Source organism: Perognathus longimembris, chromosome 24 (assembly GCF_023159225.1).
Source record: "Perognathus longimembris pacificus isolate PPM17 chromosome 24, ASM2315922v1, whole genome shotgun sequence".
Lineage (NCBI taxonomy): Eukaryota > Metazoa > Chordata > Mammalia > Rodentia > Heteromyidae > Perognathus > Perognathus longimembris.
Window position 1 is genome coordinate 2306222 of NC_063184.1, and position 26833 is coordinate 2333054.

The 26833-nt window shown below is 44.6% G+C and overlaps 1 protein-coding gene across 2 annotated transcripts in view; it reads left to right on the forward strand.

The window, feature by feature from the left end:
- Positions 1-22835, forward strand: part of Spata5 (spermatogenesis associated 5) — a 141350-nt gene extending 118515 nt beyond the window's left edge. For both annotated transcript variants that reach the window (XM_048333709.1, XM_048333710.1), the window contains one exon: positions 22048-22835. In XM_048333709.1, coding sequence (XP_048189666.1) covers positions 22048-22245 — 198 coding nt within the window. In that variant the 3' untranslated portion in view covers positions 22246-22835. The remainder of the gene's footprint in view (positions 1-22047) is intronic.
- Positions 22836-26833: the final 3998 nt, after the last annotated feature.

Below are 26833 nucleotides of genomic sequence, written 5' to 3' on the forward strand. Positions count from 1 at the left end.
ACTGCAGCTCTGTGTATACATTGATCATGCCTTGTAAACTTATCACATATAAAGATGATATGTTTTCTTCTTAACAGGCAACATTTCAGTCAGTTGTATTAATACATGTTTTTTAGTTAAAATTGACACAAAAAGTAAAATAAGAGTATTGTAATCTTCCTATTTTATATTTTTCATAGAGAAAGTCACAGGCTGAGTAAAGAGAGAAAGAGATGCATATGGACTTTCCCTTTTTATTTTCCCATGGCAATTGCTTTTAACTGTTTCTCATGGACCACATTGTATTCTCTTTGAATTTATGGTTGGAGGTCCAGCCCTGTGTGACTGTCCAAGGTTCAGTGAGGACATAAGAATGGCGCCTGGTCCAAGAGCGTCGGTAGCTTCCAAGGGGAAAGGGTTTATCCTTCCCCACAGCTTACATAGCACTTGTTCAGGAAGCCAGCAAAAAAATGATTATAGCAACTAACAAAACATGTTACTGTAGCTATCACTTTTGAAATTTAAGTGAGAGGGAAAAAAAAGAGGGAGGGAAAAAATTAATTGGCAAGTAATGAGGTGATGAGGAAGAGGATAGGATGGAAAAGACTTGGATATATTTTGAGGTCTCAAAGGAGAATTCACTAGAAAGATCTGAGCAAAGACATTTGAGAAAAAAATCTGGAAAAATGGGTAGAGCTCACAGAGGATTGGAGTCAGTGGCACAAAGAACGATTTTGCTTCCAACTAGAAGAAAGGGGCCCCAGCCTTGTAAATTAAGAAGTAAGTGACATACGGAATGATTGCGTGTATGGGGTCAGGAGAGTTGAGAAGCTGGGGCGGGTTGCTGTCCCTGGTGAGTCTCATACAGTGAACCGCAGTAGAGATGTTGTACAGAATGACCGATTTAAGGTGTTTTAGTTGTGTGTGTGGGGGGGCAGTGTTTGTTTATTTGTTTTGCTGTGTACTATGTGTACCCCAGTGCAAGGAGTTTGACCCCTCTTGTTAAATAGGAAACCGAAATTCATACTTTTAAAGTTAAAAAAATACCGGATTTGAGGTACCTGTAATTGTCAAGAGATGTTTAATTTTCCCTGTTTCTTTGAATAGAAAATTATATCTAATACAGATGTATTACTTAAAGAGAAAGGAGAGGCTTTGTATGTGTAGATGGCCACATGCTGGTGAAAGTTTTTGTCATAGCTTAATGCTGTTTTTCTCGACAATAATACAGGAATGAGTGAACTGAAGGGACAGATGACTCTAATGCTTTGGCTTTATAAAATTACAGTTATTTCCAGGCCTGTCTGCATCAAAAGTCTTGTCCATTCAACATTTTTACTCAAGTTAAGCTTCTACTCTAACTTATTGTTGATTTCTTGCCCACTCAGCAATCTACGCTTCTGTTTATTTTCAGGAAGAATTAATCTGAGTCAGGTGCTTGTGGCTCATGTCTATAATACTAGCAGAGGCTGGGAGCAGAGGCTCACGGGATTTGGGAGTTTATAGTCCCTGATTAATTGACCTTGTTGCTTTTGAGCCTGTGGCAAGACACCATATCCTGGCAGGGCATATGGCAGAGCAAAACCACTCACCTGATAGCCAGGAGGCCAAAAGAGACAAAAAGGAAAAGGGCCAGGTCATCTTGTACTAAAGGGCACACCTTCAGTGACTTAAAGATCTCCCAGTAGTGCCTTCTAACACATAGGCCTTCAGGAGTCATTTGAGACCTCCCTATAGCATCCTGGAATTAGAATTGTAGTGACATTTAATGGGTGCCAGGTGCTTCACAAATTGGGAGATTAAGAGACTTTTTATCATGGGTATGATTTCTGATGCTTGATAACAACTTTGGATCACACAAACATGGGCACGATCCAGATTGTATAAAAGAGTTTATAGTTTTTTAAACCCTATCACATCCTGTTACCCAATTCTGTAGTACAAGTGCTAAAGGCACTGATTTAATCTGGAAATGATAATTATACTCCCCACACTAAATAGCCTGTGTGTTTGGAGAGCCCATCTGGTAATGAGAAGATGTAGTTGTTTTGCAGATGAACATGAGAGAAATGTCCAGAATGCAGAACCAGCTATCTCTCTTACCAGAGTTGTGGCAACACTGCCATCTGGAATATTTTGCTCAAAGTCAGGTTTACTGATGGTCATAAATTTTCATAAGTAGAACCCCAAAGGAAGTGACTTGATGGGTTGGAATACAACTCTGACTCAATCACTGCGTGATAAAGCAGGTTTGTTGTTACTTGAGTTGTACAAATATATCTTCGTATCCAAGTGTTCTGGAAACGGTTGGTATTTTGATTGAATTGTTTGCTTTTGTGTTCTCTGCACACATACCTTTTTACCCTTGTCCCCTTTGTTCTGCCATCCTCATTTTATGTGTTCCAATTAAATATAAACAATACAACATGGCTACATTGTGTAAAACCCTTTGTGATTTGAGGGGCCTACAATGAGAACTGCGGAGGGTCCTACAAAGGGACTTCTGGTAGTCTTCTCTCCTCTTTGTTGTTGTTGGTGGTGGTGTTGGTCATGGGGCTTGAACTTGGGATCAAGGCTAGTTGCCTGGATTGCTCCTTATTTCCTAATGTCGTCTTACCAGGGTTTTATTTTGATGACTGATCTCGTCGGGGACAGGAAAGTGAGTGGAACGTGAAGTCCTGTGTAGTGTGTGCTGCAGAGGAGCTGCCACACACAAGACTGGCAGTGCAGTCTTGGGAGACTGCAGAGGCATTTTGGGGTACGGTGAGGGCCAAGACTCGTTGGGGGAGAATCCCTGGCAGGGGCATTTCCTAGAGCTGGTGACGATCGTGCAGTTATCAGCTTTAATACATTAAGCAGCATTGTGGTTCCCTCTGAGACTGAAATGACACAGTGGTAAGACTTTCACAGGTATTATGAAGAGTAGAATTCACACATGTAGTGTGTTTTATCAGTGGTAGCTGTTTTACTGATTTTTTTTTTCTAGTACTTGAACTCAGGGCCTAGATGCTGTCCCTTAACTCTTTCTTCCAGGGCAGGTGCTCCACCACTTGAGCCACAGCTCCACTTCTGGCTTTTTGCTGGTTAATAGATAAGAGTCTTATGGACTTTTCTGCCTGAACTTGCTTCAAACCATGATAGTCAGATCTCTACTTCCAGAGTAGCTAGGATTATAGGTGTGAACCACCAGTACTCAGCCTCCAATTATTATTATTATTATTATTATTATTATTATTATTAGTCAGTAGAGGGGCTTGAACTCTGGGCTTGGGCACTGACTTTGAGCTCTTCACCTCAAGGCTTGCCACCACTTGAGCCATAGCACCACTTTGGGTGGTTAATTGGAGATAAGAGTCTCATGGTCTTTCCTGTCCAGGCTGGCTTTGAACCACAGTCCTTAAATCTCAGCCTGCTGAGTAGCTAGAATTACAGGCATAAGCTACTGGCGCCTGGCCAATAATTGACTTTTACTATTACTATCTTCAGGTGATAAAGTTATACATTTTTTAATAGAAATAATAGACATTTGATTGTTATCTCCTATTGCAATCAACAAGGCTGTGCTCGTTTTAAGGAGCTTATTTCTTTGCCTTTTTCTAGCTTCTTGAGTATTCCTGCATTCCGAGACTGCTGGCCCCTTTCCCTTCTCCTCTCTCAAAACCAGCAGCTTCAAGTCTTGGACTTACCTCAAGGCCTGGGTGCTTTTTCTTAGCTTTTTTGTTCATGGCTGGCACTTTACCAGTTGAGCCACACCTCCACTTTTAGCTCCCTTCTCCCTGCCTCCCACTTTGGCAGTTAATTGAAGTTAAGAATCTCATGGATTTATCTGTCCAATCTGGCTGCAGGTTGCAGTCTTCAAATCTCAGCCTCCTGAGTAGCTAAACTTACAGGTGTGAGCCATTGGTGCCTGGCTTCCTGTTGTACATTTAAAGCACTTTCTGGTTATAATAGACCTATCCAGATAACTCAGGATAATACTCCAGTGGTAAGACATCAAGTGCTTAGCAATCTTAATTCCATCTCTAATGCTAGTGTTCCCTCGCCATGTAACACGACATGTGCTCAGTCTGCAGGGATTCGGAGACAGCATTACTACAGGGCAGCACTACTGTTTACCACAGTGATCAAAAGCGATTACTTGCTCTGGTAGTCATGAGACACTAGCAATGACATATCAGCTGGTAGAATGTATCTTCAGATCTTAGTATTTCTACTTTTCTTTATTTTTTAGTGGCATTTTGATATATTGGTTAAGATTCTGTTATAGAAATTTACATTCTTGGTCACAGTAGCTTCTGCTTTTTATTTATTGTAAGGTGTCTTTGAGCTCAATGCTTGTGGGTAAATTTTTGAACTTTTTTGGATAAAGGGAAAAAATGTTAGGGATCTGTTTTCATCATGGCTTTTGTCAGTAATTGCAAAGTTAATGGATGTTTTCCTTCTAAGATAAATGGTACTTGAATATTCTGTCTTCTATATTAGCAAGCAGATAATTTGTTTGGAACTATTGTGGTTTGATCTCAGGGCCTTGCATATAACCAGGCCAGCAATCCACCACTAGAGGCATGCCTGCAGCCCTTTTGCACATCATTATTTTTCCAGTAGGGTCTCATTTTTGCCCAGCCAGCCAAGATCACAATTCTCCATCTCTGCTCTCTGTGTAGCAGAGAGAACAGGCTTGCACCCAGATTTTTGTTGGTGTGATGGGACCTCTCAAACTTTTTGACCATGCTGGCATCAAACTGCAATCCTCCTGATCTCTACCTGTCAAATAAATAGGATTAGAGGCATGAGCCACCTTATCCAGTTCATATTTGCTCTTTCATAACAGTGAATACAGAAGAATTAGGCCATGACTGGAAGAAGTCACTGCAAGTGTTGCTTTGAAAGGTAGGTTTTGTCCCTGGCCCCTTCCTGGCTGCCTTTGTACTTCCTGGCCACCATAAGGTGGGCAGCCTCTTCTGTCACATGTTCCTGCTGCCATGTTGCTTTTCCATTCCATTTCCATAGCCCAGGGCTATGAAGCCAGCTGACCCATGTACTGAGCCCTTTGAACTATGATCCAAGATAAGTCATTCCTTTGCTTCTCTAAAGTATTTGTTCCAGTATTAAAAGTCTTAAGAGAGAGTGAAACTAATAATGTGTACAGACTACACATCATCAAGAGTGAGATCTACTAGAAACTATGGGCTTTGGATGGTCACGTGTCAACATAGGGTCACCAGGTTGTACTAAACATACCATTTGGTGCAGGACATGAACAGTGAGAAAATCTAGCAAATTATAAAAACGGTTTGCCCACTCCTGATCTAAAGTTTTTTGTTTTTTTACTATCCTACATCTTCATTCACACACATAAATTTTCCTTCTGTCTCCTACCTTGTCACCTTTCTCTCTTCTCTCCTCCCCGCCCCTATTTTGAGCTTAGAGATTACAGTTACAAAGAAATCAAATTGTGAGCCAGTAGTAAAGGCAATACAGTTTCATTTCCCGTTTTATTTTCACTTTCCTCATGCTTTCCCATCTAAGTAGAATTTTGAAGGGTATGTCCTGTTCTTGACATATTTTGTTTTTAAGATGGGTGTTAGATCTTGATACTTTTTTTTTTTTTACTTGCATGCATGGAAAGTTCGGGCTAGTATGTGGTCTCATTTTTAACCCATCTACAGACACCCCAATTATCTGAAATCACTTTCACATGCAGCAGAGGTTAAGCTTATTTCTCTTGGCATGTCCCTACCACAGCAGACACTTCCTCTTTGCCTTGAAAGGACAAAACGATGTTCAGTTGTCTGGGCTTGGGCCCAGTATTTGATTTATACATTATTTAATTTCCTCCTGAAAATTGGAAGCAGGGCTTTCAGGAATGTTTAACAACACTTTAGCTTTCATATAATCAGCGGTAGTAGATGTCAGCCTCATTAGAGGGCGACTTAAGGTAAAGCAAATAAAATGGGAATATGAAAGGAAATTATTCAGCAATAGAGACAATCTAAAGCTTCCTTCAGAATTGTGCTGTGATTGGGTTGCTAGTGTGCATTGGGGAGCACTGTCTATTGGGACAGGAGCTGTGACCCTGAGCATTGGATGTTGGAGGAGAACTTAATGTTACCATTCTAGTTATTCTACTCAACTCTGAGCTGCTACTGCATTGAGCTCTACAAGTACACATGTCAGAATATGAAGGCCAAAATGACTTGAAATTAGAATAGGAGAGAACTCAGGATATTAAAAATTAACTCTGAAAATAACGTTTTGTGTCACACCACTTTTAGCTAGTGTACTCCTTTTCAGATTGTCTTTAGATTATTGTTACTGTCAGGTTACAGCCTGTCTCCTTCTTGCTACCCAGCAGAGCCGCACCTCATGCCTCCACCACCTCAGTCCTAATTCCCTCTTTGGACACTGGCAGTCTGCGGCTCCCTTCTCTGTACTCTGCTCAGCTGATTTCACCAACACATTTCTTCTTGCCCAATACAATTCGTAGCTTCCATGAACTCTTGCCTGTCCTGACTCCAACCTTCTTCCAGTTTTCATGTGAATATGTTCTTTATTTCACTTTCCTCTCCTCTTATATCCTGTGTGTGTACATGCTAGTACTAGGGCTTGAACTCAGGACTTCACTCTCTTACTTGGTTTTGTCCCTCAAGGCTGGTGCTCTACCACCACTTCTCGTTTTTTGCTAATTGGAGAAAAGACTCATGGACTTTTCTGTCCAGCCTGGCTTTGAGGCATGATTCTCAGATTTCTGTCTCCTGCGTAGCTAGGATTACAGGTGTGAGCCTCTGGAGCTTATCTTTCCAAACCTTAACTCATCTCCATGTGGGTAGGAGTGCCACTGTTAAGTTGTCACATCTGCAGGTAAATAAACATCTGGTCCAGAAGAGACCTGGTCACATTTAAGTGGTAGAGGGCAACAGAAAACAAATGTATTACAGTCGATTCAAATGTAGGTGATTCTCAAAATGAGGTGAGGAAGCCAGTCTTCATATCAAAGTGACACACTTAATGTTGAACAATTTGAATCATAGGGTGCCCAGAGAGATGCCTGAGCTAAAGATACATTATCCATAGGAATTTGTAGAAAAGTGATACTTGAATACATGAGAGTAGATCCATTCTTTGAAAGAATATAGCTGAACTGAGCCTAGAGAGAGATAGAATTAGTAGGATGGAGAGAGAGAGGGAAAGTTGAGAAAAGACTTATGAGGGTAATTGGCTCGTGTGATTGTGGAGGCTGAGCATTCCAGTGACCAGCCAGCCTTCTGCAAGCTGGAGATCCTGAGATGGCAGAGACTTAGCCTAAGTCTAAGGGGCTCAGAACCAGGGAAGATGATAGTGTGTGATGTGACTCTCAGAAGCCTGAGACCTGGAATACAAAGCCCAGAGCCCCTCGTGTCCAAGTCAGGAGAAGAACATATCCTGACTCCAAAGAGAGAAAGAGACTGACTTGCCGCTTTGGGCCTCCACCAATTAGCTCATGCCCACACACTTTAAGGCAGATTATCCTTTGCTAAGTTCACTCAGACGCACACCAGCCTCCTCTTGGAAACACCCTCACAAACAGGTCCAAAACTAATCCTTTACCAAGTTCTCTAGGTATTCCTTTGTTGAGTCATGTTGACACCTAAAATGAGCCATCACAATAGGTAGGCTCAAGCAGGGGCCAAGAATAATACATCTACATCATTTATGTCTGTGGCATGTTTAGAATTAGAAGCTACTCCTGGCACGGGACTTAGCTGGGTACTCAGGAGACTGAGATCTGAGGATTGAGATTCAGAGCTATCCCAGGCAGGAAGGTCTGTGAGACTCTCACCTCAAGTTAACCAAAAGGCCAGAGTAGAGCTGTGGCTCAAATAGTAAAGCACTAGCTTTGAGGAAGAAAAAGCTCCAGGACAGTGTCCACCTCCTGAGTTCAAGCCCCAGAACCATCACAAAGATAAAAACAAAATAGGAGAATCACAGTGGACTTAGTCACCTAGATGACTGAGTTGGCAGGGTCACTTTTCTATACCTATGATTGCTGCTTCTAGAACTTCAGAGCAGTATCTGAGCTGACCTAAGTTCCACACTGAGCCTCATTAGGTACCACAAGTATCAGCAGCCATGAGGGTCACTGAAAAGCAATGACTGTGTTAGCTCCAGTAGCTTAGGGGAAAAGCCAGGGGCTTCCTGTAGTATAAAGCCACATAAAGATGCAGAGAAGGAAGGCTGTGGTTAGAACCGACAAAGTGTTCTAGAAGCCTTGAAAAATGGAGTGGGAAATGGAGACAGAGGAGGCAGAACGTGTGATTTCCAAGACCTCCCCTTTCCTAACATTTTGAATAAATGGTGGTTGAAAAGGCCAAGGTTTGATCACCCTATCCACGCTGAGTGGACAGGAACATCTTACCAGCTGCTGCTTTCCTGGAATTTGGCTTTTTGTCCTACTTGACTCTCTTAAGTCTTTGCCAGATTATAAATCTTAAAATGAAAATAGAACAAAAGATTGGAAACATCTCAAATGTCCATCACTTGGGACGAGGTTGGATAAACTATGCAGCTGCAAAAAGATGAGAAATAGCTCCACTCAGAGCAGGAAGTGATCTCTAGAACAGATTGAGAAGCAAGAAATGTAAGGCAGTAGGAGGGGATGAATAGGATGCTAGCGTTTATCTAAGATGTGTCAGGAAGGGGAGGTAAAACTTCTTTTAAAATATATCGCATGTAATAAAGAATGAATAAATAAATACAATGAACAGTTTTGTAATCCTTAATGAAATAAGACCTGGATAGTCTTAAGTGATTGCTAAGCCGGAAAAAGAGAAGCAGCCAGACATTATATTCATCTCCGCATCATCTATGAGGTATTTGTTTAGTGAAACACCATCAGATGTTCGTGTCACACATCTGTAATGCCAGCTCTCAGGAGGCAGAGGCAGGAAGATGGCAAGTCAAAAGCCAGCCAGGACAATGCAGCAAGACTTTTGTCTCAGAGAGAAAATCTAGCTTGAGCCTTCTCAAGCCTCTGGACTTACTTCAAGTTTACAGGAAATATGAGACACAAAGGAACATATTAAATAATGCCATGGAGATGTTGTTAGCAAAATAAAGAATCTAGGAAAATATAATAGGACATGATCCATTTTCTTGAACATAAATGGTAAAAAGAGACATCTTTAGATACTAGCTGTATTATACAGCATACTGTTTCTATTTTAAACTCCTCTAAGTAGTCTTTTCTAAATTCCATGCAGTATTGAGAATGAGGAATTAATTATTGTTAACTGAGTAGCAGATGAGTGGGACCTGACTGTGTACTATTCTCTTTGCTGTCATGTTAGTTTGTTTGCTTGGTGCCAGTCCTGGTGCTTGACATCAGGCCCTGAGAACTGTCCCTTTGCTTTTTTACTCAAGGCCAACACTCTGCCACTTGAGGCACAGCTCCACTACCAGCTTTTCAGTGGTTAATTGGGGATAAAAATCTCAAGGACTTTTCTGCCCAGGTTGACTTCAAAGCACAATCTTCAGATCTCAGCCTCTTGAGTAGCTAACAGGAGTGAGTCACACACACTGAGCTTGAATTTTTTTATAGTTAAAAATTTCATAGAAAGGATTATTTTCTCCCCTAATGATGTTCACTACTAATTTCAGTCTCCTGTTTTCCCTTTCTCCTGTTTTTGAGAAAGAAAATTGAGCAAGTGGGGTGGATCTGTTGTGAAACTTTGCAAATCATCTTTCTTCCACTCAGGAGAATTACAGCATGAAGTCGGCGTTTTCTAAACTTTCCCTGTTTCAAAATACATCTTTTTTTTTAAGTTTTAAATATTTATTTGGGTGCCAGTTCTGGGGCTTGAACTCAAGACTGGAGCCATTCTTTAGCCTTTTCACTCAGGGCTGGTGCTCTGCCACTTGAGCCATAGCTCCACTTTGGGGGTTTACTGGTTAATTGGAGATTAGAATCTCATGCACTTTCCTTCCTGAGCTGGCTTTGAATTCTGACCCTCGGATCTCAGCTTCCTCAGTTGCTAGGATTACAGGCGCGAGCCACTGGTGCCCACCTATTCCTCCTCTTTTTAAGCCCCGTCAGTGTGCACTTCTATTTACATACACACCTCTAATTGAACTTAGAGATTGTCTCCAAGTAAAATTTGTCTAAAGATTTAAACTAAAGAGCTCTCCATTTGAACTTTGTAATCCATTGGCTACTCATAGCTCCAGACACTACTCAACAAAATAAAACACAGAGTTTCTGATTGCTTTCTCTTCTGACTGTCTGAAGTGGATTGGCAGCCCTTGGGGTTTCTCAACCTTCTCCTCCCGGTGTGTTTGCTCTCTGTGGCCTGGAAATCTGTTGTAGAATGAGGGGAGGGGAGCCAGCCTCCGGGCTACATGCCACACACTAACTTGGGGAAGTGGGCACTGCTGGGCATGGCTTCCTAAGTGCTGCCTTTCAGCGCTCCTCCTTGAGGCCATGTGTCACCTAAACTGAGGGTAAGAGGAAGCCCAAGCAGTGCAAATTGATATACACAGAGAAGTGCAGAAAAAGTCTGCCCTGGAGCCACAAACCATCAGGTAGGCTCAGATCACTAGCCTCCCCCCCCCCCCCCCCCCCCCCCGTCTTCATTTAAAAAACAACAGTTGCCTTGTCATCTCAGTGTGCTTACAATACACATGTGCGCACACGCATATACACAGAGGAAGTACCCTGATTTGACTTTATATGTACCCCTTTCCCAACCATATGGACCAGGCCAAACAGAGATGTTCTGTAGGATTTGTGGTCACAGAAACTGATAAAAAAATCAGGACTTCGTGGTGGCTCAAGCTGTGGGCTGTAAAACATGGTAGTGTTTCCTCTCATCTAGGAAGAGAGGACCTAGTGAAGTTGGGGGAACACATGATCCCAGTTATTCCCTGAAATACAAAGAATCACTTAGGTGTTAGAGTGAGATCTATGAGCGAATGAGGAATTCTGATAATTCCAGGTGGCCCTCTGAGGCTCGATACAATTCCAGTCCTTAGGTTCCCAATCACATCATTATAATAAACTTATTCCATTAAAAAAGATTTTTTTTTCTCTAGTAGTTTAGTCCCAATACCCAGCAGATGTCACCGCTGATGGGAGGAGTAGGAGAAGCTGAGGAGAAACCAGTCTCCCTTACTTGCTCAGAGGTCTTCACAGAGGTAGCAGATTACTCCTGAGTCTCTTGTTTTAAAGTTTGCCTCATGGTGCAATTAAAGGATTCATAGCCTTAAAGTCTTTTCAGGACTTGGATCTCTTCTTAAAGGAAACAAATCAAAAGTATTCATTAAAAGAATGACTTAAAATGTAATTGTTCTGAGGTTAACCCCAAACTTAACTTATAACATTACATGGGAACATTTATGCATGGCAGGGGGGTGGGGGGTTAAATTCCACAAATGATCACAAAAATCAGCAATCATCAGAAAGACGTTTTGAAATATTTTGTTTCGGCATGTAAAATCTCGTTTTATTACAGAATTCTTTCAGTAAAGGCACAGCTCTGCTGGGTCACTGCCAGAATCATGAGATCTTACCAACCCACTTAATTTTCAAAGATTCACAATTGCTAGACCTCCCAACTACTGATGTTAAAGTATATTTCTCTCTCTAATACAGTGCTTAAATTGTGACCACCTATAAATGTGTGTGTAAAGCACACATATGAATATGGAAATGTTTATTTCAAAGACAGTGGAGTTGGTAGGGAATGGCAGAACAGACCTGTGAAATAAGCCTCAGTTTTTGCTGGCCGCTTTCTTTGACATAACTATAAAGTGTGTACAGAAGGTATCTTGAATATGCTCTATTAAGATAATCTGGATTTATTTCTAATCAGACTGGAGCATGCTAAAATACATAATGTGTTACCAAAGTGTAGTACATCTGAAGTTGAGTGATTAGATCTCCAAATTAAAAGGTACAGCCTGAAGAGGAAATTTATGTCTGTGTTATCCTTTGTGATAATGAATACATGGTTTTAAGGTTACAAAGTCATTTGTGTTGTGTCAGAATCCCTGGCTGCTCCACCCAACTTAAATCTCCAAATGTCTTCTGTTCTCTTCCCCATGGTTCAGTTTGAGATGATTAGAAATCAGAGAAGTTCACATAGTTAAAAATGATGTCAAGTATACGAATACAGTCCTAAGGTTTACTGAATGCATGCACTCAAATTCACTCAGTTTTATGTCCTTAGATTTTAGAAACTAGGAGAATAATCCTTTTCCACAGGAGGGCTGGACACCCTGGTTTACCCGCCCCCCTGCGGCAGGAGCGGCAGGAAGGGAGCGTGTGAAGCATGCTGAGGTAGGACACACCTGTAATCCCAACTAGGAAGGATGCAGGGCAGAGGGATGATCAGTTTGAGTTTAGTTCTGATGACGTTAGAAAGAGCTTCTCTCAAAAACAACATCTAAGCTAAAAGGCTCAATATGGATATAGACCCTGAGGATCAGCCAGGCACCCACCGGTGGCTCATGCCTAGAACCCCACCTACTCAGGTAGGGCTGAAGATCGCTGTCCAGAGCCAAGAGACTCTCCAGTTAACCACTCCAAAACCAGAAATGTGCTATGGCTCAAGTGGTAGAGTGCTCAGGGATAACCCACAGGCCCCGAGTTCAAGCCTCACAACAGACCCCCCCCCCAAAAAAAAAATATCTATGAGACCCTTTATCTCCAATTAACCACCAAAAAGCCGAAGAGTAGCTGTGGCTCAGGTTGGCAGAGTGCTAGCTTTGAACTAAAAAGCTAAAGAAAAGTGTTCAGGTTCTGAGTTCCAGTCCTAGTACCAGCACAAAAAAAAAAGAAAGAAAATATATGGATATTTGGGTTAAATGCTTCACAACCCCAAATCACCTAGATTCTCCACAAAGAGTAACAATAATGTAATTGCCCTATATAACATCTTACAAGTACTTACCATCTTTTAAAGTTGCATCTTTTTTTTTTTATTAAAAACAAGAGCTGGATCTTTCTACAGTATTGGCTTTCTGATCAATGAAACTAGAGATTCGTCTTTTGTTTTCTTGTTTATTTGACATTCAGAAATCAGAGTACAAGGAAAGACAGCAGTCCATATAATTTTGCTGGTAAGGAAATGACGTCTTCAGTTTCTAAATACCCAGAGGGCAGTAGTTACCAAATTTCAAAACCTGTTTGCATTTAAATTCACTCCTGGGTTAGCTCAAATTATACATGGTTAATATGTGCCACTTGTAAATTCTTATCTTGGGAACATGAGTTTCACATTCCTTCACTAGTATACTTAATTTTCAGTCTTAGTGCCCTCTCCCTCTCCCTCTCCCTTCCCCTCCCCGTCTCCCTGTCCCTCTTCCCCCACCCCCACCCATGCCCAGTGTGTACTCGGGCCTGAACTCAGGTCTTACACGCTGTCCCTTAGCTCATTGCTCAGAGCTGGTGCTCTACCACTGGTGCCACAGCCCCACTTTCAGCTTTTTTGTGTGTTAAGGTATTTCATTGGAGATGAGTCTCCCAGACTTTTCTGTCCTGGCTGGTTTCAAATGGATCCTTCTATTTCAGCACCCTGAGTAGCTAGGATTGCATCCATGAGCCACCAGCACCTAGCTACTACTTGAACTTTAAGAATAAAAATGAATTGAAGTAAGGTATAGCTGTTGAAATTTTCCTAGGGCACAAGAGGCGATTCTAAGAAAGTAAAACAAACTCACTAATATGATCCGCCTTAGTTTATATTTTCTGTCCTCCCCACCTGTGATAACTACAGGTCATCTACAAAGGAAAACATAGGTATGAAGCATTATGAAGCATTCATAGGATTCAAGGTTTGAAACATCACTAACCATACTACAGTGGGGTTATGAGTCCTTTTTAGAGGATGATGAAGGCTTTGAACATGCTCTAGAAAAACACACATGTATCTATAGGTACATAGAGCTGGAAATGTGACCTAGTGGTGGAGTGCTTGCCTAGCATGCATGAAGCCCTGGGTTCAATTCCACAATACTACATACACAGAAAAGGCTGGAAGTGGCGCTGTGGCTCCAGAGGTAGAGTGCTAACGCTGAGCAAAAAGAAGCCAGGGACAGTGCTCAGGCTCTGAGTTCAAGCCCCAGGATTGGCAAAAAAAAATTCATAGGTTTCAGTTATATTCTTAGATCTGTCTTGACATCACAGATACACAAAACTAGTGCTACTTTATTATATAAATACTTTTTAAATCGTATAATGTAAATTTCTGAACAAATGACTTTATAAGCAGCATACCAGTCAGAGTAAAACCACCTCAAAATACAAAAGTAAAGAAGGTATGTGAATATACTCTGGCTGTCTCTCAACAGTCTTAGTTGATGGTATAGTGTCTTTTCATTTAATTTAAATCCATTTCCATGTACACGTTCAAAAGGGGGAAAAGACATTCCCTTTCTTTCAGAAGGCACATTGTCAGAATCACATCCCTAGAGGAAATGTAAGACAAATAGCAACATCGGCTTCTCCTTGGCGTGCATTGACTGCATATTTCCTGTTTACCCAACATCTCTCTTCAGTAGTCCTTTACCTAACTATATACATTGTCAAGCCCTTCAGTTTTTTCTATTTAATATAAAAAAAATTCATTCTATATCATACTCTCTTAGAATTATTTTCGGGATGGCCAGGAGGTCTGCTGACAAGTAGGCCAGTCTGCAGCTGACTGGAAAAACGGGAAAAAATTGAAAAGAAACTCATTACAGATTAAGATTGAGTGTAAAGGTTTAAAGGTTCTCACCCCCAAATATTAGAGGCCACGGTATCAATCTAGACTAACAGTGTATTGAAGCTAGCATGTCAATGGAGTCAGTGGTATTGCTTTTGGGTTTTTTTTTATTGGAGCTTTTATTATATTTAACAAAACAAAGCACTAGCACTGCTGTGAAGGTGGCAGTTTTATGGGCCTATCACGTGGGATCGCGTGGGCAGGCTGTGAGGACTGGCAGTAAGGACTGCTGACAGATGAGGAAATGGCCTGTGAGAACTGCTCTTGAATGTATCCTTGCCCACGCCTCCTGCCCTCCAGAGCCCTGGAGCTCTCTGAGTGCCTGGACTCTGCGTGCTGCTCCTTCCCGAGGATAATACTCCCTGTGTAAACTCTCACCTTTGCTTGGGACCATTCTTCATCCTCCCCATACCTTTGGTGCTTTTCCGGGCCTACCGATTTGCTGGCCCTAAGTTGGTCACTAACCACCAAGTTGCCACAACAAGCATATCAACATTGGGTGAGTCCTTGTTCCCTGGATGGCCAGGTGCACAGGTGTCTGGGCTGTGTGTGCTCCAGCAGGAAGGGTGTGTGTGTGTGTGTGTGTGTGTGTGTGTGTGTGTGTGTGTGTGTGTGTGTGTGTGTGTTCGTTCACAGAGGCAAAAACTAGATGGTATCTCTATTCAGAGAGGAGCTCAACAGGAAGGCTAACCTGCGCAACCAAGGCTGCGAGGCCTCGGAGCTTTCGGTCTAATGAGGGAGTGTGGTGTGACAGGATGACATGAGTGTCTGTTAGGACAACGATGAGGAGATGGTGAGGTGCCGATAGGGACCCCTCCCAGCAGGTGTTTCCCCTGAACCCCAGAAGTGACGAGTGGAGGTGGACTTGGATTCTGGCTGCTGTCTCTTGTCAGGTGGTCAGGCCCCATCATGTCTGCTTTTGGGCCTTGCTGCACCCTCCCCACAGTGGCCCTGGTGTTCTCCACTTCCATACTACGTCTGGATTCTTTTGAAGATGAAAAGCCTTGTTTTGGTCCGGTGATCCTTGTTACGGTCCACTGGAAGTTAGAGGCATTTGGAATCCCACGAGTGAACATAAGCCGGAAGGATAGACAGGGACATGGGACACGGGATGCCCCCGACCTGCCCACCCTAAAGCGCTGCAGAATAATGGGTTCATAAGCACAACGATAAGCCTCTCTGTGCCAGTAATAAGGAAGGCTTATGCACGCGCGTGGCGCAGGCCTGTACTAAGACTTGAACTCGGAACCTCAGCTTTTAGTTGCGCAGTGTTAGCTCTGCCACTCAAGCCACAGCTCGCTCCTGGCTTTTACTGAGCGGCTCCCTGGAGCTGAGCGTCCCCTGTGCTGAGCTGGCTTCCGACTGTGGTCCTAAGATCTCATCAGAGTAACTTGTGATCACCAGCACTTGGCAGCCGGACCCGCTTTCCTCCCCATCGTCGGCGGGTGTGAGTGCGCCTGCCCAGACCTTCTCATCTTCATTTGCTCAGTGCATTGCAGGGCATTGCAGATCCTAGGACTTGATAGCATGATCAATGATGGCGGAGTTTTTTAGAGAAGGGGAGACTTGCGCCCAAGAACCACAGTTAGACCGCTCCTTAAATCTGAAATCTGTTGTGCAAAATCCGCCCCCCCCCCCCGCCCAGTCTTTCAGTGAAAGCGAGGTGATCTTTTACATGCCCTCCCCCCCTTTTCCCCAGCCCCGTGTGAGGCTCTGGAAGCTGCTTGCTGGACCTTCCCCTCCCCACACGCCCATGGCCGTCCCCTCCCTCCCTCTTCCCCCTCTCTCCCCCCGCTCTCTTCTCTTCTCTTTCTCCTCTCTCTCTTTCTCCTCTTTTTCTCCTCTCTCCCTCTCTCCCTCTCTCCTTCCCCTCTCCTTCCCCCTTCCCCCCTCTTCCCCCTCCCCCTCTCTGATCTGGTGCTTGAACTCAAGGTCCACTGCTCCTGGGCTGCTTTTACTCATGGCTAGTGCTCTGTCACCTCCACCACAGCTTCACTGTTGGCTTTGTGGTAGTTAGCTGGAGACAAGAGGAGCGCGGACTTGACTGCCCAGGCCGGCTTTGAGGTGCCGTCTTCAGCTCTCAGCCCCCAGAATCAACAGGCACGAGCCAGCAGCTGGTTCATCATTCTTACCATGTCTGCTCCAGTACTAAGCAAGTGTAGGTGCCCTCCAGGCCTTTATCTAGAAATGGAGATAAATGTCTGCACTTCAATGGAAATGAAGCACCGCCAGGTTCTCAGTGCCATTGCACCAGAAGGAAGCCAGCTCTGTTGTGAGGCTGGAGAGAGCAAGAGCAGAGCTCCACACATCTATCCCAGGACCCTCTCCACATTTGCAGCTTTCGCTTCCCGTTGATGAGTTTCTGGTCAGCAGTCTTTGCTTTGAGTAACATTCTTTAATCTTGTCTTTTTTTTCCTCCAAAACTTTTGCTGCCTCAAAATTAAAACCATGTTGGCTCTAAATTTCTGCTTGTATTTTGCGCAGTTTGAGCCACCTGTTGAAACTCTTCTTGTCTGGTGGATGGGGCGGGGCGGGGAATATATGAGTTTTCTTTTATTTTTTTCCCCTGCACAGTGAAGTAAGACATTGTTCTTATTCTCCATGGCATTCAAATTCTGCACAATTGCCTCTTTTGCCCCTTTGCATTGAAAAGTGAAGTAATTAGATTTCCCAAGGTCCAATGGTCAAGGGCCTTCTCATCCCAGGGAGTTTCCTCTCCACATGGCTCACAAGTGCCGTTGTCTCCGTAATCCAGTTATTGCTATATTGTTCTGAGGGCGCTGCTCTAAGAGGGCAAGTGTAGCATGAAAATTCCCCCTCATCTACCCCTTTGTCTCCATTGCTCAGTTACCCCCCCACACTTGAATTTAATTTGATTATGTTCATTAACATAATATTTTCATTGCACTTTCATAAAAATATCTTCATTAGTAGTTTTTGAGCCCCTCAGGAATCATCTCAAATGTGTGTGTACGTGCGTGTGTGTGTATCATGTATCTTTTTGGTCAGCTGTCTGATAATGAGATCCATTATGACTGCTGAAGGAATAGAAAGAGTTTGGGATATGTTGGGACCAAGCAAATTAGTGCCCTGGCCACCGAAACAAAACCCCTGTCTTAGTCTGGCTCTCTCAGGAGATTCCAGGCCTTTCTGCTAGTCTTTTGTTGGGTTTCTCTTTCCCACAAACAGGTTATGATTTCACCTTGCAATAAGGCACCTGTATCTTCTTAAAGTTTGAGTATCGGATTTTTAATCAGAACTAGCTAAGAATACACACTCAGCTTTACAGGACCAGCCTAAAAGCAATCCTGCTGGTAGTTGGCTAATAACTCATTCAAATGCTCTAGTCTGTAACCTGTAAGTGGGGAAGGGGGAGGACTAGATGGTGAAGGGATTAATGGGAGGTTTCCAAAATCCTTTTTGCTAAAGAAGTTAAACAGTCCAAGGGCTCAAGGCTTTTCTTTCTAAACAGGTTAGTTTAACATTCCAGACAGTCTGTGATTAAAATTCCGATATTGGTCCACACTTCTCAGTGACACTCTCCCGTGGCCTCATGGGAAAGATCCAGCTGAATTCCTCTCTCAGCAATGAAAGATTCCCAGGCTTCTGCTCGGGGATGTAATCCCTCCAGGGCGACATCCTCAGTATTCCCTTTGTAGTTTAGGGTGACGGGCTCTGTGTTCCCTGTGTCTCCAGGGTGTTGGGCTGTGTGCTCTCCGTGTACTTAGCTGAAGATGTGCAGATCAATCTATACATCCTGAAAGTGTCAGATCAATCACTTGGAAATCCACCCACACAGAAGCCCACACTCATTTCACTTTTCAGACTGTACAGTGATGTGAAAAGTCCAAGAGTAACTTGAAGGCCTTTCTTTTATTTTCTCTAGTATTGTTCCCAAACGGAGACGTGCTGGCTATTTTATCTCAAGAGACCCCCTTTCCAAAGCTGACGATAGAAAGGAAAATCCCTTGGCAATTAATGATCTCAGGTTTCTTTTTACCAAGTGAAGCATTTGAACACTTTTTTTTTTGTAAAGCTTTCATTCAGTCCTCTAATACGTAGTAATACATATTTCTCTCTTTTTGTTTTTTTGTGGTAGTACTGGAGTTTCTGTTTAGGGCTTTGTGCCTGTCTTGCAGCTAAAGGCTCTACCAGTTGAACTGCTTTTTACTTTGGCTGTTTTTCTAATAGAGCCTCAGTGAGGCCTAGCTGATCCCAGTTTACATAGCTGAGATGACAGGCATACAACATGACACTCGGCTTGCTGTTGACTGACATGGGATCCTGCAAAAGGTTTTGCCCTGGCTGACCTTGAACTGACATCTTCCTGTTCACCTCCCAAATGACAAGGATTACAGCACAAACTACCACCACCTGGCTGTTACTGATTTGGTGTTTGTTGTTGTTTGGTCAAATTTCTAGAGTCATTCTCTGTCCTAGTGCAGTTCTTTTTCTATGACAGCAAAGCAACAGAGCTCCTGTCTCTGTGTAACAAATTTTGATACCTGAAGAATCATCCCTCAGTTACAGATGATAATAAGCCAAAGGAAAGAAATGTACATTTCACCTGACCTGGAAGAAATAGCTTTATTGTTAATGTTCGTCGAGTTACAAGCTTTGTAGATTAGAACGATAATGTTCATCATGGTGAAGGCTAAAATGTGTGCTGTGAAATGTATGTAGTTAATCTCAATGAAGAAAAACATAATCATCCCTCCAAATAGCATACGCATAGTTGCCCTTTAAAAATGCTAGAATTTCTAATTTATATTATTTCTGCAGAACTGAACTCAAAAGCACTGCCCAGACTGAAAACAGTGCTTGAGTTTAACATATCTCACGGTATTCAATGATTTTTTTTTAATGTCTTCATTCTAAAAATGTGTACTCGACACAGTCTAGATCATGTCACATGACTAAAAAGATCCCACAGGATACTGGCACACAGAGCATGCATTTTGGGGAGCTTGCTTATTGCTAAAGCATTCTTCAGTTCCACTCAGCAAGCATATATTGGCCACTGTTTACATGAGGAGAGCACCAGTCAGTGTTCTGGCTCTGGCCGCCACTTGACTCCATTTCTCTCGACTTGAAATTGAGGAAGAGCAAAATGTGAAAGGATGTGAAATAGCGTGAAGACAAGAGACCTGTTTTTACCTTGATGGAGTTTTTGCCATGGGTTGGCATTTCCCATGCGGATGCAGGGACCACCGAGGAAACAGAAGGGCAGAGTTCTGGGGAGCAGTGTGGATTTGTGTAGACTGCCGCAGCTGTCAGCTGGGTGAGTTGTGATCGGCACAGTTGTAGAGCCCGGAGTGGTGGCCTGTGGCCTGGGGAGAGGCCGGTCCTCACAGAGGGCGTTGGTCCTCACGGCGGGGGGGGGGGGGGGGGGGGGGGAGGGTCCGGTCCTCATGGAGGGCATCTTCTAGCTGCTCATTCAACTGCTCAGCAAGGCTGACAGCTCCCCAGACCAGGCCCTCCAGAGTGGGGGTGTTCACGGGGTATCATTACACCCCAAAGGCCTCACCTCATAATACTGTTGCCTTGGAGATTAAATTTTAGCACCGGAGAGAAATACTGAGATCATAGACTGGGTTAGGAAAAACTGGGCAAACCTTCACCGCTAGACTTACTAAAACCTTTGTCATCCCAGTGTACCCGGAGGAGAAGCAGCCAAGGCCTCTGGCGGGGGGGTGGGGGGGGGAGGGTGCAGCGGAGGAGAGAGGAGCCTTTGAGCCTTTGTCCTACACCAAAAAAAAAAAAAAAAAAGAAAAGAAAAGTAAAACCAAGTAGTAGCTGGGCTCTGGCAGCTCATGCCTGTCATCTTAGCTACTCAGGAGGCTGAGATCTGAGGATGCAGTTCAGAGCCAGCCTGGGCAATAAAGTCCGTGAGACTCTCATCCCCAGTTCACCACCAGAAAACGGGGGTGGGGGGTGGGAGCGTGGTGCCCTAGGCCAGCGCCCTTCCACCCCCCTCCTCCGGGTGAACACCCAGGGACCCCCAGGACTGCTGGGAGGGAGAGCCCCCCCTCCAGCAAGGAGCGGATGCACAGACTTGCTGAGCTTTCACCTTTGTTCTACTGCCCTTGGCGGCAGCAGCAGAGCCTGTGATGAAGTGGATTACTAATCCCTAGAAGTTTTGTTGCCACTTCAGACACACGTACACACACGTGCACATATACACGCACACACACGCGCACGCACACTGGGTGAGACTCTTTTCTCCAAGTAACTACTCAGGAAAAGGCAGACGTGGTGCTGGTGCACAGTGCCACCTTTGACAGAGCCCAGGCCCTGAGTTCAAACCCCAGGACAGGCACCAAAAAAGAAAATAAAAATTGACATGCACAACCAGTACATTTCCCTTCAGTGCTCATGAGCTCAGAGTGAACAGGGACTCCGTGGTAGATTGACAGCCATCTCAAAAAGCTCCTTTAACATCCTTGCTAAATCCCCCAACAGCCACAGACCGCCCTGCCAGCCATTCGCCCTGCCAGCTATCCCCGGCCTCCGCAGAACAGACAGCACAGGCCCTGCGCTGGCTCCAGCCAGCCTCCCCTAACCGTGGAAGGGCGCAGGCAGCAGCAATCACTGTCTTCATTGCTGCCCCGGAAAATCACAGTATCTCTTGTTTCTACCACATCGTGGTTTTCACAGTAACATTGGCATGAGCCTGCCTCCGCCATCTGAAGTCCAGACAGCCTAAAGACACATTTCAAGATCCTTCAACCTTCCCTTCCATTTTCCACTGTCTACCTGGTCTTCACTCCCTCCCTCTGCATCCATTTCCCCCCTCCCTGCTTGAATGGTGTCCCCTTCTGGTTCCAATGTTGTTCTCAAGGTCAGCTAGATACCCCTTTGCTAACCTCAGAACCTTAGAGCACATTAAACGCATACATGGAAAGAAAGGCCCCTGCATGACAGCCTCGCTCGCACCAGGGGGCAGAAGTGTGGGAATCCTGTGCTAGGACAAGGGGGTGCCTCTGGGCGGGCCTTGCCCCCCCCACCACGCCCACCATCGCCATCCTCTGTTAGTGTCTGGGGCATCTCCACTGTTCCATCTCCCGCTAGAGCAAATGCCACCTCTTTCACACCTTTGTGCCTGTACTGAGAACTTGGGGTGTTGGGCTGGAATCCTTGTGGAGAAGTGTTCTTGGTAGCGTGCACCAGGCCCCCAGGTTCAAAAGAAACCTGCAGTGGAGTAACTTCCACAGAGAAATGTCACAGCATGGAAGTTCCACTGCTCATGGGGATCTGGAATGTCACGGCTCTTCAAGGCACTGGCGCATCTTCTCTCTCCTTTAATTCACTTTTTTTTTCCCTTCAGATTATTGCTGTCTGCAGAGAGGCCGCTCTTCTAGCTCTGGAAGAAGACTTCAAGGTCAAGTGCATTATGAAGAGACATTTCACTCAGGCCTTGAGGACTGTGACACCCAGAATCTCTGAGTCCTTGAGACAGTTCTACGAACATTACCAGGAGAAGAGTGGGCTGCACTCTGGAAAACATGCGCATTCGTTCTACTAAACCCTTTCCAGAGAAAAGCTCTTTATAGGATTTTTGACTTGAGAGGGTTTTAAAAAATCTTTACTAGGTAGAAGGCTTGAAATACTTTCATTGGAGTTGAAGAGCTTCAGTTCTAGAAAGTTTTAATCATGTGAGTACAATTTGTCCAGCATGAGTAGAAAACCAGTCCCGTCTGGAAATGTGTGCTGCATTTTGAAAAGTAAACATTTACCTTTTTTCATGTTTGTCCCTTCGTCTGCTAGAACGATCTCCTCACTACAGAGTTGATTTCATGCCTTCCTACATGATCAGTTTTACACAGCAACATGAACGATGTACATGGATAATTTCATCATGCAAAATGCAAGTCTTTATTTTTGAAGGCCGGCTAGTGAACTTGCCAGTTGCACTGGTCAGATTTATGGTTCTATAACTATGTATTCTTCTCAGTTTAATTCATACCTCTGTGACCAAAAGGAAAAGAAAGTTGTTTAATATGATACATGGGAAGGTTTAATGAATTTGTAAATGTAAGGTAAATTTAGGCCTAGAGCAAAATACTTGGCTTTTTCCCCTAAAATGTTAAATATATTCGTGTTTTTTACATCTATTTTCAGGTTTCCAGTAAACTTTTTTTTTAACTTTTCAGTTCAAAAGTAAGCCTAGTTAAAAACAAAAGCCAGGTGCTGGTGGTTCACACCTGTAATCCTAGCTCCTCAGGAGGCGGAGATCTGAGGATCGAGGTTCAAAGCCAGCCTGGACAGAAAAATCCATGAGACTCTTATCTACGATTAACCACCAGAAAACCGGAAGTGTTTCAAAGAGGTAGAGCACTATCCTTGAGCAAAAGAACTTAGGGACATCACCCAGGCCCTGAGTTCAAGTCCCATGACCCATCAAAAAGCAAGACTGAGCCCATATTGGATTGTGTGTTTGAGCTCATAGTTTACATCTCTAGGATGTTGTGACACCTTAACAGTCCAGTGAACAGAAAAGCTCTTGGGAAGTGATTCCAAAGTTTCTAGATTAAAAGCTGACAATGAAAAGAAAGTCCACTTAAACTTGCTCACTACAGATACTTGAAAATTCCCAGGAAGACAGGCAAGAAATCCTAATGAAAACAATACCGGGCCTTGCAGTATCGTCATACTTCCACCTCAGCAGTCAGATCCTGTGACTCCCAGAAGTCGATTTCTAGGACAACATTCGTTTACTAGTAGCTAATAGAACTCTAAGACCTAGAAATGAAAGTGAACACCTGGACCCACACAAGACAGGACCTTCACATAAGCCGTAGTCAGGGAAACCTCCTGGCTCAGTAGAGGAGCCCGCGGCTAATGCTACCCTACCCACGAGGGCTGCCGCCCCACCGACGTGCGGCAGGAACAGACTGGTGCACTCTGCAAACCGGCCTGGTGCTGTGGAAGAGCCTAGAAAGAAAAACAGTGCTAGTAGAAGAAAATGGACTTACAAGACGTGCAAGAATAGTCATACAACAGAATAGTGAGGCAATCAGAAACACATATGAGGACTGGCCGAAAGTAAGGAGGCATGGAAGGAACTTTTTAGAAGAGTAAGTTATTGATGCCATCCAGGGTTGGGGATTGTTTTCTCCACTGATTAACTAGAAGGCAGGAAAGTATTTAGAGCAGACAGCAAAAGAAATGGAAATGGACTCCTTGTGCAAGGGGTGGGTGAGGGTCTACTAAGTGGATACACACACACACACACACAACTTTGGCCTCGCTCCCTGAGGGCAGGCTCCTGATCCAATTGATCCAGTAGTGGCCTTGCACTGCTGAGTGTCGTGATCGGTTCCTCAGCCTCAAAACCTGACTAAGGGGTCAGACACCAGGCCGCAGCCATGGAGGGCAGAGTGCGCAGGCCACCGATCCCGAGTGGCCTCGGCTGCCCTGCTGCAGTCCATCCAGGCTTCCATCTCCTACCTAGACGGGGAAACCTGCCTACCTTCCCCAAAGTTGAAAGCACAGAATGTAACCCACATTGTGGGGAGTGGAGTAAATGGGATGGGAATGGGGGGGGGCTTCCTCGGGAGGAAAGCTGTGGGGCTTGTGTTCCCCTCTGCAGCCGGGGGAGGGGGGGACACAGGTGCTGCGTACAGTACCATCTGCTCTGTGTATGGCTCTGTACCCCATGAGCATCTTGAAAGCAGGGAACACAGGTGCTGCGCACAGTACCGTCTGTGCTGTGTGTGGCTCTGTACCCCATGAGCATCTTGAAAGCAGGGAACACAGGTGCTGCGCACAGTACCATCTGTACTCTTGTGTGTGGCTCTGTACCCCATGAGCATCTCAAAAGCAGAAGCCTTGCATCAACATCAGTGTAGAAACGCTCTGTCAGCTCTACACAGTGTCTGGGAAACGGGGCGCATTCAGTTCACTGGAATAAACACGAGAAGGCAGACAAGGAATCCGAAGTGGGAACCCAGGAATGACTGAGAGACCTGCTGAGGGAAGCTGGTGTGTCAGTGACGGCTGCCTCTGAGCAGGGGACACATTAAAGCCAGGACTGCAAAAGAAATCATCACTGGGAAGTGAAGATTTGACATCACTGAATGCTACGTCTTCAGCCTTAACATCAGAGGGGGAGCCTAACAGGGCAGTCAGGGCAAAGCCTCCCCCCCCCCCACACACCCCATCTGGGTGTGGCATCTTTCACCCTGGCCCTGCGCAGTCCCGCATGCAGAGCCCTGGACACCCCATCACCACATACTGGGCAGTCCCGCATCCAGACCCCTGGGCATCCCGTCACCCTGGCCCCATGCAGTCCTGCGTGCAGACCCCTGGACACCCCATCACCCTGGCCCCGCACAGTCCCGCGTGCAGACCCCTGGACACCCCATCACCCTGGCCCCGCGCAGTCCCGCGTGCAGACCCCTGGACACCCCATCACCCTGGCCCTGTGCAGTCCCGCGTGCGGACCCCTGGACATTGACCCCATCACCCTGGCCCCGCACAGTCCCGCGTGCAGAGCCCGGGACACCACTTCATGGCCCATCGCCCCTGGAAGACTTTCAGGTGAGCGATGAACTGATTGGATCCTAGAGGTGACACCAGACCAAGCACCACATCAGAGGAGCTAAGGACGCATGCAGAACCTGGACTCTCACTGGGTCTGGGGGCTGCCATGGCCGCAGGCTGTCAGTGATCTTGAGTCACGAAGCTCTTTCCTAGAGATGCCTTATGAACCCTGCCCAATGTACCCCAAAGGGTGCCCTCACTCGGAACCCCTGTCTAGCAGAAGCTCTTTTTCTTTAATAAACCTTCATCATTTTACATCTCTCTGTTCCATGCATTCATTCTTGGAGACCATAGAGGCAAAGGAATGGATTCCAGTTGTTGCAGTTTTCCGGTATTGACTGGTTCAAAATCAACTTTCATGTCTCCAGCTACTACATCATTCCTTTATTTGGAATGTGTCACCATTAAGAACCCTACCGATGCCAGTGCCCAGAACAAACAAGACAGGTCTGGGTCACCAGTGACAGTCCATCAAGCTCCCTTGCCATGAAGGCTTCACTTCTGATCCCAGTCTCATATCTATGGGTTTAAAATAGTATGTGATTCTGTTACTGGGGTTGTTGAGCCGGCTTGCCATACGTCATGGACAAAGTTTTAGTAAGGAAAGAAAATAACTAGCTTCATGTCTTGGGAAGACAATTTTTTGACATGTGTTTGGTCAAAGTTTGCCCCTGGAAATTCTGTGTTTTAGGGACATGGATATTGATGGATCTTTTCAGTGTTCCAAGAGACTGTTTAAATAGGGCTTTGTTTTGTTTTGGTGGTTGTACTGTTAATAGAGAAATTTGGAAGAATGGCTTCTAATCTTTAATAGCCCAGAAATTGTTCTGAGTTTGAGAATGAGTTACTTCTCTGTTATTTCCAATATAGAAAACAGATTTTAAAAACTAATGTACAGTTGGTGGCTCACACCCATAATCCTAGCTACTCAGGAGGCTGAGGCCTGAGGATCATAGTTCAAAACCAACCAGGCAGACTCTTATCTCCAGCTAACCACCAAAAAGACAAAAGCTACCTTTGAGCACAAAAGCTCAGAGATAGAGCCTGGTCCCTAAGTTCAAGCCCCAGAACCAATACACACACACACACACACACACACACACACACACACACACACACACACACACACAAAGTAATGTACTGGTTTTGCATTTTTATTTGTTTATTGTCAGTCAGACTTGGGGCTTGAACTCAGAGCCTGGGGGCTGCCCCTGAGCTTTTGTGCTCAAGGCTAGCACTCTAGCACTTTGAGCCACCGCTTTATTTCCAGTTTTTTGGTGGTTAGTTGGAGCTAAGAGTCTCATGAACTTTTCTGCCTGGTCTGGCTTTGAACTGACATCGTCAGATCTCAGCCTCTTGAGTAGCTAGGATGACAAACATGAGCCACCAGTGCCTAGCCACAATTTTTTTTTTTGCAATTAATTTTTAAAAGAATAAAAAAACCAAACTTGAATATCTGCTAAATGTATCTCAGTAGAAACCTAAAGAGGAATGGTTGTACAGATGAGATTTAAATTTATTTTTCTGGTCTCTGTTACTTAAATTCCTAATGATGAGTTTATTCGAGC